Source organism: Erithacus rubecula (assembly GCF_903797595.1).
Source record: "Erithacus rubecula genome assembly, chromosome: 21".
Classification (NCBI taxonomy): Eukaryota; Metazoa; Chordata; class Aves; order Passeriformes; family Muscicapidae; genus Erithacus; species Erithacus rubecula.
In genome coordinates, this window is record NC_136673.1 from 4776632 (window position 1) to 4788649 (window position 12018).

Consider the following 12018-nt stretch of genomic DNA (forward strand, 5'->3'; position numbering starts at 1 on the left):
GTGACTCTCCATTCCCAACTGCTCAATTTTGACTCAACAGGCTTTCAGGAAATAATGACCAGTACAGGAGCCCTGCCTGATCTTCCTTCCATTTCCTGCATCCCTCTTCCCTGTCACTCAATCAGTCTGGAATTCAAACAGTGAGAAAATCATATAAGGAATAATTAAATAAGAAAACAGCAAGAAATTTTAAGGTTCAAGAAGAAAGAGATGGGAAGGCTCAGCACCAACAGTGTGCCTGTTAAGAGGGAGTGTAGTTGGCAAGTGCATGCCTGGAGAATCCTGGGGGGAGAAAGCCAGAGGCAGGAATGTTTTTGTTAGAGAGGAACAGAGAGCAAGGACCAAGTTTCCACCCAAAGAGCAGAAAGAGGCAATAAGCAGTTAAGCACACAAAAAGCAAAATTTTCCACAGCCTTCAGCTTGTTCTGAGCTCAACCAGCACCACGTGCCTCCACACACCTCTTCTGCTCAGGAAATCATCCTGCTGTTTGCACACAGGTGGCCTCATGGGTGAACCCTTTGCAGTTTCTTTGTGCCTGCAAAGGCAGGAACACCAACCCTTCTCCAGCCCAGGTCCTGGCACTTACTTGGGACTTGCTGTCCAGGCTGCTGCCACGTCTGGTAGGTACTGCCCCAGCCCTGGGTCATGAACGCCTGAGGACCACTGCAGAGGACAAAAAGCCATGCTCAAGTAGACAATAAAATACTTACCAGGCCACAGACATGAAGCTGCCCACAGAAGAGAAGCTGTCACTTATAGCCAGCAGCTGCTGAACAAATAGGTCAACATGGGAGCAAAAGGAAAGCTGTGCAGGTGTGAACTGTGTCCTGCCTTGGTATCAGTCAGTTCATGAAGCCAAGGTGAAGATACATCACTCTGAACAGCACTCCTTGTGCTCTGTGCAGTTCAGGCTTCTTCCCATGCTCTCACTGCACTAGATAGGAATTTTGGAGATGCCAATACCTACCTGATATATCATTTAAGAGATGAAATCTTTCCTGCAGTCAAGATTAAAAGGATTGAGCTCACTTGCTTCTGCTTCTGAATGCTCAATCTTTAAAAGGCTCCACTCATACCCCACCCCTTCAGGGGGTTCCACCCTTCCCCAAGCACTTTCTAGCTCCCAGCCATTCCCCCCAGCCCATGGGTGAGGAGATGCAGCAGCTTACTTTTGATGAGGTGTAGCAGGTGCTTGGCTGAATGGATTTTGACCAAATCCTCCAGGTCCACCCATGCTGGTACCCTGTCACAGAATCCACAAATATTTAATGCCAGCTGCAAGTACAGGGTGGTACCATGAGTAGTAAGAAAGGAGAGAAGACAGCCAGGGACACATGGATCCTGAGGTTGGTTTCAAACCTTCTCCTCTCAAGCAATTCAGCATGAAGGCAGCTTTTCAGCTTTGCCATGACCCAGTTAAGTATTTTCCATACTTTTCTACCAAAGCCTCCCCATTCAGTAGTACTGCAGCCTGACTTTATTAAGCTTCAATACCACAGCACTGCATTCAACCTAAGAAAAGTCATCCTGAACTTACTGAGCAAGGAGTTGAGTGTTTTATTTTCAGGATGATGCTGCCAGGACTGTGTCATTCTCACACACTGACACTATTGTCTCCCTTTCAAAAATCTCCTTTGACAGCTTTTCGTACCTTATTATTGCTGTTCTTCCCTCTCATATAGCTGCATATACTACCCAGGATTATATTAACAGCCAAATCCTTCTGAGACCATAGCAAAAACTAACCAAATGGATGCTGGAGGGCCATCAGGTTCAAGCCAGCTGCTAAGAGGCAAATGGTTTTGAAGCTGAATAATGCAAGCATGTGCACTCCATGCCATCCTGTGAGTCCAGGCCTGTACCCGAGAGTGACAACAGCAAGTCTGAAAGGGACAGAGCAAGAGAGCAGAGATGGAACTTACACCAACTTTCTCATCTATGAGATGTCTAGCCAGCTCAATCTGCTGGGGGACCCCTCTGATTGTGAATATTCGTACACCAGGGTCTGTGTTTGGGGGAGGGTTTCTCTGCAGCTCCACGTGTGCTCCCGACTGCTGATTTATGCTCTTGATGTTCTCACCACCTGAAGAGAAGAAAGACAAGATGTAAGGAGGGATATTCAGCATCTTTCTCCATAAAATCATATCAAAGTCAGATCCTGGGAATGGATTACAGTTTCAGCCACCTTCTGTGTGATTCAGGAGAGGTGGGGTGAGGATGACAACAGCAAAAGAAACTGCAGTACCTGAGCTCATGCTGCTCCTCACAAACAACCTGAAGCCTTGAGCTACTGTAACAGCTTTTGGGTCATGGATGATGCTGCCTAAAGAACACACAAACCCTGCTAAATGCCCACTGCCAGGCTCCCCACAAGATGCAGCATGACTGGGATACACTTGGACAAAACAGATATAAACCTGCACTGACTGAATTCCATGGTTTTTGCACAGCTGTTCAAATCCTCTAGGAAATGAAGGTCACCTGCAATCTAAACATGCTGGTTTTTCTACTTTTTTTTTCCACCACTAAGCAAAAAAGCCACAAGCCACATAACAAAGCTTAAGCCTTCTCCCAAACATGAGCTGTTTGATAGGTTTTTGCCTTAAAGCAGCCTCTGCTGCTGAGGCTTCCTATTCACCCTGCAGGCACACATCCCTCCACAGCCATGGCAGCACACGATTCCAGGCTGTCTCCTGCTATTTCAGAGTTAGCTGTGCATGCAGTGACCATGTCTGGCTCGTTTGCCATCTGGATGCACAAGAGCACAGAGTGCTTCCAGCAGGATGCAGCAGGGCCAGTCAGAGTGGATCTGATTTCCTCAAGACCTGCTAGGTCCTGGTCTCTTCATGAAATTTGCTTAACAAAAGCCTCAGCCAATGTTACAATGCTTCAATTCTTCTTTTGGAAGCTCACACAACTTACAGACCAGCTCCACTCAACTGGAGAAATTAAAGGGTGTGGGGAAAGAAGGGGTTTTACAACTTTTAAATCACAAACCAAAAAATCACCAGCTCAAACAATAGACAGCAAGCAGAACAAAGAGTAAAGGAAACTAACTAGAGATTTTTGTTTGGTTTGCATTAAAAAGAATTGCCAAAAATGAACGCCTCAATTTTGGTCACATTTCCATCTCTATACATCCAGCACAACTTCAAAACAAACTGTGGATGTTGCAGACACTTGTTCATTTCATTGTAATAGACTCGTGACCTTTTTAACATTTTAAAGCCTTCTTGGGGAAGGGAGGAGGAAAAGTTGCCAAAGGGCAATTAACTCTTTCTAAATGAATTTTTGAAGATGCATTTAACAAAAGATAATCATGTCACATCCCTGGGCAGACAACAGGGATTGTACTGTGCAGCCAAAAGCCAACCCACTTACTTTCAGTCAAGCATGGGAAAGGAGTAAGATGAAGTTTCAAAACCAAGAAGGTTTTTTTTTTTTTCTGTCATGCTTTTGTCTGATGAAGATTTGTTTGAAGCTCTGGTTTTTACATATCGAGGTGAGATCTGAATCAAGAGCCATTTCATCTGCTTAGTGAAAACAGAGGACCCTTTCAGGCAACACAATTTGAAGGAGTGGCACAACTTCTTTACTGGGTGACAGAGGCACAACCAGAAGTTGCTAGTTGCACTGCAGACTAGTTTCTCCTTCCAAAAGGGGATTAAAAATCGAAGCATTCTCAAACTGGAAGCAAGGAGAATACAGATTTCAAATCATTGCCCCATTTAGCATTCAGCACCAAGCCTGTGGCTGCTGGGCCTGTTTCTACAGCAGCTCCCTCCTACACCACCCAGCAGAATTCTGTCAGCTGCCCCTCCAGGTTTGCAGAGAGGGAGCAGAGGGACCCTGTGTCCTTGTCCTCCTCACCCTGCAGTTGGTAGATGTCCAAGTGCTCCCCAGCCAGCAGCCTGCAGAGCGTGCAGGCGCCGTGCCGCAGGCGCCGTGCCGCAAGGGGCTCAGCTCCCCGGGGCGAGGTGACATGGGGGCTGTCCAGAGAGCATTCATCCCCCTCCATTCTTCCACCTGATGGGGATCCAGGAGCGGCCTCCCGGCTGGATGTGAAATCCTAAAGCAATTAATCAAACCTGCTCAAAGGCAGAGCTGACAAGAGCCGGGCCGGGCGCGGTATCTGTCAGCGTGGCCGTATTTATCATGGAAATCCAGGGGGGCCCAGGGAGGCACGGCTGTTTCCAAGCACCACCAAACACAGACAGACTTTGACATGTGTATGGTGCTCGCCTCCACCCTTCCTCAGAGCCTTTGGGAAAGAAAAGCTGCACCTACCCACCCTCCAGGGGAAAAAGCCACGTGTAACCCAGCCAGCTCCTTCAAGTTCACATTCCCAAGCTGAGATGTCCACAGGAAAAAGGCACCTCCTCTTCTGTCATGTGTGCTGCAGAAATTGAGATGAGAAACTTCCCAGGCTCCCTCTTTTTCCTGCTTCTGGAGTGGTCACATGGAGCAGTTAGAGGTCAGATCACACACAGCACACCTGGGTGCCCAGGGTGTGTGGGTGCAGCCTGTGCTTGGGTGCTGATCTCAAGATCAGGCCCAGAGTCCTCAGACAGATTCTACAGAGAAGGCCAACAGCCCCATCCTGTATCACAGCAAGGAAAAACACCAACAGCTGGAAATTGCTCAGAAACTGTCAGGGAGCACAAAGGTTTTGTAATTGGTCACTGTTAAGAAAACCCCACTAAATCCCCTCTGCCCTGTACTGCCCCACAGGGGGAGGAAATAACAAGAATTGCCTGTCTTGCATCAATGTGTGGAGAGTGTAGCACATCCATGCTGGTCCAGACCCCAAAAGGCAACGCCACAGCCATCACTCACTTGACAAAAGTGAAGGCTGCAACAGCCTAAGAGCACAGGCACTGTGAGAACACCGATTACAAGGTGGTATTACAATGCTACCAGCACTCAAATCACCATACAACTAGTAATTAGTCACTCCAGAAAGCTTCTGATCTGGCCAAGCAAGAATCCCTATTTTGCTGTTGTGGAAACAAAGGTAAAAAGCCACCCTTCACCCCCCAGTGAGGCTGTGCCAGGGCTTGCACTTGAATGCTGGGACATTCACTCCACTACCTGCATTTATCTTTTCAGCACACAGTGCTCTCTGTAGTCACAAATGCTCCACTTCAGTGCACTGCTGAACAACAAGTGACCTTTTCTGATCCTTTATTAAAGATGACTAATGGATACAGCAATAAAGTTTCATTATAATTTGATTTTTCTGTACATATAAGTCTCACTCATGGGCTTAAAATTTACTTTGCTTGGTCTTTTGGCCAACTGGACTGTTTAGTGAGGACAAGCATAATCACTGCAATTTCTGCATAATGGGGAAAGCAGGTGGTTTTTCATACTGAAAAAAGTTTTAAAGTTTCCTAACAGGCTCATGGCAAAAAACAACATCTGAAAACAACTGCAGCTACAGGGCTGACCTACCTATGTCCCTGGCCATACAACAGGGCAGGAGCTCAGGGTGCTGTGGGGACAGGCCCATGGCAGGGAACAGCAGGGATGTGCAGGAGGGAAAGAGGCCACAAGTCTCAACACAAGCTCCCTCCTGCCAGGAACACTCAAAGCCACTGAAACTTGGCCCAATGCCCTCAAGTCTCTGCCTCCTTTTCTACTGTAGCTTATCTACTCCTATCCTATTCTATTCTCTGTTGAGGCAGAAAACCAGCTGTGATTACTGAAATACTAGCTCAGGCATATATCATTCTTTCTGAAATAAGCAGACAGAAAAATGAAACACTGCCTTAGGTCAGTGCATGAGCTCAGACTCATTGCAGCAGCTCAGAGCCAGGGAACTTGTCTGCTCCTGGCTCCAAGTCCTGCCACTGCCTCACATGCAGCTCCTGCTCTGCTGTCCTGGTTGAGAGGATGACTCCTCACCCATGTCCTTGGCATGGAGAGATCCACTGGCCAAGCAGCCAAGGGGCCTCCAAGGCAGTGAACAGGCTCAGCCAAGTGGCACAAGTTGCACCAGGCTTCTGTGCCAGGTCAGGCACCACACAGAGGCAGAGAAATCCTCCTACTTCACTTCATTCCTCACACACTTCAGGTAGAGCGTTGGAAGCAGCTACTGTTATTACCACACTCAGAGCCCTTCCATTTCCTCACACAGCACTCACAGACATCCAGCATGATGAAATGACTGCTCTTGTCCCTGATAAACCATCCTTCAAACAAATTCCTTGTAAAAAGAATCCACAAATAAACCTGCCTTTTCTCAGCCAGCTGCTTGTTATATCAAGCTTATTTGACAGCTCTGCATTAAGAGCTTCTCTTACAGCTTGTGAACAAGGGCCTGGAGAACACAATTATGAGAGCACCACAAAGAAAATAACCACAAGTGCTTACAGCTTATTCCTATGCTGCATTCACTGGGCACTAAACACCTACAATCACAGAAACCCCCAAAGCTTCACTGTCAGGCAGCAAGAACACAACCATCCTGAGAGAGAAGGATTGCAAGCTGTGGTATTTGGAGTCACCAAACCCACCTTTGCCTATGACAAGGCCACATTTGTCAGCTGGAACAGTGTAGGTGATTTCCTGCATGCCCCCAGGTGTTCCAACACTCCAGTCCCCACGGCCACGACCTCTTCCTCGGGCAACAGCCAAGGTCCCAAAGCCATCTCGTTCCTTAGGAGGCAAAATATGTGTATCAGTGTTTTCATACTGGCCCCAATGCACATTAAAAACAAAATAAAGCCAGGTAAGTTAAATTGCCTCATAATCAAAGGCATTGAATTGAGATTTTCCTGGACCTCAGTTTCACATTCAAGGTTTGATGCACTCCAGAAAAATGCCAAATAATGTAGGTCACGGTTGCCTTCCTGATTGGGGAAGATATTTTTATTTTCAAATGCATGCCTTTACATCTGCTGAAATAAACCTATAAATAAGCATCAACTATTAAAGGACCTTCAGTTTGTGATGGGGGGGATCTCTTTAGAACAAACAATGGATCTTGGCACTGACACACACAAAAGTTGCTTTCAAACCCTTTCAAGTGTCACCTGCCAGAATTACTCAGCAGAAATACACATTTTCCAAAACTTCCAAAGGAAGCTTTTATGTTCAAAGACACTTAGGAGACATATCTATTATGGGTAAGTGATTTTTTCAAAAGCAAATGCCATGGGCAGTCAGAGGCTATCATGATAGACCTCAACATTTAAATCAACCATTATAGCAAATTATGAAATCGAGTATTCAAACCAGGTGTTGGGGCTAGAAGAGATACCAAGATGGACAAATTATGGACCTTCTTGGACAAATTATGTTCAGGATTCTGAAATTTTCTGTTCCTCATAATACAAAGGGAACACACAACCTCCTTCAAGAGTCTGCCCTAATACTTCACCCACCTTTGTACTTCTTGCTTCTGTGCAATGCAATGTATTGGTGTGTCTTAGAGCACAGTGACAAAGTACCTGAGCCTTCACCAGACCAAAGGGCTGAAGATGAGGCACCACTGGGCACTGGCAAGGCTCTGCTGTCTAAGCACAACCTCCAGTCACTGTCTGATGCTGATGGACTCCATTCCATCAGCTCATTGTTTCCAAACTTAACAACAACTTAACAGGAGATAGATGTGGAGCTATAATGATGCCTCATAGGCCTGGGAATGGAAGGCCTTCCCACAGCTCAGTTAGCCCACATTACATTAGAGGAACTTCCATCATAAACAAACAAACAAACCTCAAATCCAGCAGCTCTGGACAGCAGCACGTGTGGCCTACCAGGGGAAAATTGACCACTGCTGCTTTTCAGAAGATGGCCTGCATGCCTCCATCCAGCTGCCTGCATGCAGCCTACATTCCCAAAACATTGCAGAACCCACCTGTGCTGTGAGGATGAGCTCACTGATGATGTGTGCTGCGTGCTGACACCGATCCGGGAGCCCCATGACCTGCGCGACTCTTTCGGAGCTAATCCCGTCATCTGTGGAGAGAGGTGGCAAAGACTCCATTAAAAAGCAGAAAACATCCACTGGCCAACAAAAGCTTCCTTCCAGCACCACCATTGCTGGGAGCATTTTCACACCACAGAACTATCCCAGGAGCTACTGCTTCCCTCCACCTTCAGCCCCTCTTCCCTGGACTGAAAGAAGATAAAACCCAGCCCATACTGCAGAGGGAACAACACTCAAAAGAAAACACTTTCAAATGTCAAAAAGCCATGAAAGAGACTGATATAATTTTAAGAGGAAAAAGGCAGTTTTGATAGGTGATCAGACAGCCAAGGACCCAGAGAAAGTTACTCAGAATTAATCAACTCCTGATCCCCAAAGGCTTTAATGTCCTGAAGAATTCTTTAGCAGGAAATAAAGGATTTTTGTTATTTTATTTATCTGTATAATTGCCATTCAAGACATGACTGTTGTGATATCTGACGTTTGCAAATGAGCTGTATGCAATCTTACTCTCTGAAAACCAGGAAGTGCATGAGGAGGCAGCACATCATATTTAAATGGGTTTCAGAAAGAGACACAATGCACCTGTAAACGAGGAAAGCCTGGCTGCTGGAACCCAAAAGTGGAACACTGATCAGAAAACAACGGCTCTCCATCCTCACACAAACCTGGTTTAAATTGAATCCTAACTCCAGCATCATTCTGAATCTTTTTGATCATTTCTCCATTTCTTCCTATCACAATTCCAACAGCAAACCTGGGCACAGAGACCTGATGGGAAAGGCAAAGGAGTATGAAAGTGCAGAGAACTAGACTGAATGACTCTGATTTTACAAGGAGATGCTCTTAACTTTGAGGACGGGCCATGTTAGGCAGCTCCAGGCTACAGAAAAATAAACATGTGGCCACTAAATGAACTCTGCACTACAAGAATGCAGCTTAAAAAAAAAAAAAAAAAAAAAAAAAAAGACAATTATAAAGTGCCATCTGGGAGTCCACGAGAACTCCTCAGATTCAATTCTTCTGGCAAAAGAAGACAACACATTTTTAAAAAAAAGCTTACAGGTTACAAGAGCAGTTGGATGAGTCCCCCCATGCCCATCCCCCAGGGAGGTTAGCAGAGCACTGGGAAGCACACGTACCTCTATGCTGCCTCCTCCCATTCTAGCACTGAAATCACTGCGCACGCCTCGGAAGTCTGCCTGATCTTTCTCTCGGATGATCTCCAGTACCATTTCCCTCGCTTGCTACATGGGGAAAGAAGTTACAGTTAGCTTCAAATTATCCTGCTTGCCCTCCTGCTGTTAGGGCCTCAACAGTGGGTAATGGTCAGGCTTCAGGCAGAGGGATCTCCATCCCTGAATGGGAACAGCAGTCTGATTTAGGATTTCTTCTACCACAGTTTGTTCTTGATGGAATCTTCTATGTCTGACAAAACCTGCCAGCTGCACAAGGTGGCAGTTTCTTGGGTGTGATTGCTTCCTTCAGTCTTTCAAAAGGGCTCTTTAACTTTAAAAATAGATTTGATTTTTGTTTTTAAATTAAAGGATGTGAAGGCCTTTCCTACTGATAGGACTGAAACCAGTACAGTAAGGTAGAAGCTGTTGGTAGCATGGCAGAGATCATGCCCACTAAAAGCTACAGAGCACATACCAAGGAGCTGCTGGGCAGCACTGAGCTTACTGACTCTAAGAAGTTCAGGCCAAGTCTGCAGCAATCCAGCAAAACATTTTCTGGGACAAATGAGTATTTTTCCTACCTACTGGCAGCACTTAGGGCCATTCACAAGCCTGCATGTAGCCCAGCTAGTGAAAGTGTATCCTGGAAATTAGCCAACAGTAGTCACCAACAAAATAAAAAAATCCTGTATGTCAAACCCAAGCATTTGCTTCTCTCTACTACCAGTCAAGCTTTTGACATTTTGGTTGTATTTCCCAGCTTGAGGACAGTGGTGAATCTCTCTCCTTTCATTTTTACATATTTTCTATGTCCTCAAGGTATTTTTAACAGAAAGAAAACTCAAAGACATTTCAGAGATGCCATGATAGAAATATGGGTAATGGAGAGATTTCATAGGAATTTGAAGGAGTTAAACACTGCTGCAGCATCCACAGAATCCCACCAAACACAAGAATTCATCACACTTCTTAAACACTTCCTAAGTGTGCCCAGCTTTAAATGCCTCAAAGATCTTCCAGCCTGTGCAGCCTGCATGTTTCCTTGAATGGAAGATGTGACAACAGCAAATCTTGCAAAGGAGAAGCCACCTGGGAATTGGCAGCACTGAGAGCATGATTTGGTTAAAAGTAGCCAGACTGTCCTTAAACCTCTTTTGCACAGCTATATCTCCACAGTAAGAGTTTCAGGAGGAGAAAAAAATTAATTCTAAAACTTGCAATAAGAGCTTTGAAAAATATTACCCAAACACTATGCTTAAGAAACATAACTGTTGCACCAATTTATGATTAGGGAGATTTTATAAAACAGAACTACTTTTATTTGAGACAGGAATGCTAAGCTAGATTTAAATACTTAGCAAGGTATGAAAGGCACTTGCTGAGAAGTGGAACATGCTGTGGCTAAACTTCAATGCTCTAATTCAGGAGCTCCCATCATGCTGCAATCCCCAGTCTCCAGCTGATGGGGGTTTTTCCCTGAAATGCAGGTACATCCACATCTGCAGAACCCTGACACAAGGAGACTGAAGCACCAATATCAAGCAAACCCCTTGGTTTCAGGAGTTGTTGTGGGATTGTTTTTAATTGCCTGCGTCGATTGGCTGTCTGAGGTAGTTTTGAGAAAGGTTCTGTCTCAGGTGTGTGATTCAGTCACTAAGAACCCATTTGCTCAAGTGACACAGAGCTCTCCTTTTTTGTCACACAGACTGGAAAGCATTTAAAAAGTACTTTCTCCAAACCATCCCACTCACATCTACTCCTACCCATGTGCAGTATTCATGTAGAGTGACAGCTCCTAAGTTATGCTGTAAAACAAACTACTCTGGTGTTTTACCTGCTCTACTCAACCTTACAGAACAAACAAAACCAGGAAAGATTATTACATTTACAGCTGGATTTGACTCCATTAGCTGCTCACAAATATACTCAAGGTTTAAATTTCTTCTCAGTTCTCTTGGGCAACCAGTTTGCTTTTGTTACATACCTGCACTTTAAATGCATCTCCAGTAATACGGAGAGGTTTATCTGCTCCAGTTGGCAAAGGACCATCTTGGATCATAATCATTTTCACACCTGTTCGCTCCTGAAGAAAAAGCACAGAGCAATTTTCTAAGCACAGTCCCTAAAATAAGGGACTAGATTTTGGTTACTGAACGTTATGAAGGTGAAACCAGCACTGTTACAGAATGTACAAATACAGGAACAGTCCTAGAAACTGCCAGAAATTGTGCTGCTCCTGTGGTTCTCAAATAGCTGAAATCCTTGCAAGAAGCACCCCCTCTACCTTAACTACTGACTTTCCAGCCCTTTCCAAAACCTGTAGCTGTCTGCATGTAACAGTTATTAAGTGACCAGACTCTAAACTATATAACATAGGTCTAACTAATCAGGGCACTCAAAACCCCTCCATTTTTAACCCTAGGTGTTTTGCTATAACACTCTATTCTTTAAAAACTTGTACCAGATGGAGGAATAAAGAATGTCCAGGAACACAGTTTATACATAACACAACACTTAATTAGAAAGGGGTGGGATGAGAGAAAAAGATGACATATGGCAGCTTTACCACAGATCAGCAACAAAAGAGAAGCAGAGCACTCTACAAGAGCATGGCTGGCATTAAAAATACTGCAGAGCAGAGCAGACATGGCCCTTCCTTGGCTACAGGGATCCCCTCCTGAACAGCACACACCAAGTGTTATCTACAGCACACGGGTTTCTGTCACAGGCCTGGCAAAACTCCACTGTTTGTGTAGTTTGAGTCCACACTGATTTTGTAACACAAGATTGGATTTGGGTCCAATCTCTGAAGGCAGAAGAGTAGTCCCTGCTGGAGAAGGTTAGAGCATTCAAGGCTCTCCATTTCAGCCTGTTCCAGTGGATCTAGAGAAGCTGCAGTAGGG

The 12018-nt window shown here is 45.2% G+C and overlaps 2 protein-coding genes across 17 annotated transcripts in view; one reads left to right on the forward strand and one right to left on the reverse strand.

Moving 5' to 3' along the window:
• The window catches only part of FNBP1 (formin binding protein 1), a 385839-nt gene that overhangs the window by 115502 nt on the left and 258319 nt on the right, over positions 1-12018 (forward strand). The window lies entirely within an intron of this gene.
• Positions 1-12018, reverse strand: part of FUBP3 (far upstream element binding protein 3) — a 38101-nt gene that overhangs the window by 5573 nt on the left and 20510 nt on the right. For all 3 annotated transcript variants that reach the window (XM_079324410.1, XM_079324409.1, XM_079324408.1), the window contains exons 9-16: positions 11100-11198; positions 9080-9184; positions 8606-8708; positions 7866-7966; positions 6520-6661; positions 1924-2084; positions 1171-1244; positions 588-664 (exon numbers count right to left, since the gene is read on the reverse strand). In XM_079324410.1, coding sequence (XP_079180536.1) covers positions 588-664; positions 1171-1244; positions 1924-2084; positions 6520-6661; positions 7866-7966; positions 8606-8708; positions 9080-9184; positions 11100-11198 — 862 coding nt within the window. The remainder of the gene's footprint in view (positions 1-587; positions 665-1170; positions 1245-1923; positions 2085-6519; positions 6662-7865; positions 7967-8605; positions 8709-9079; positions 9185-11099; positions 11199-12018) is intronic.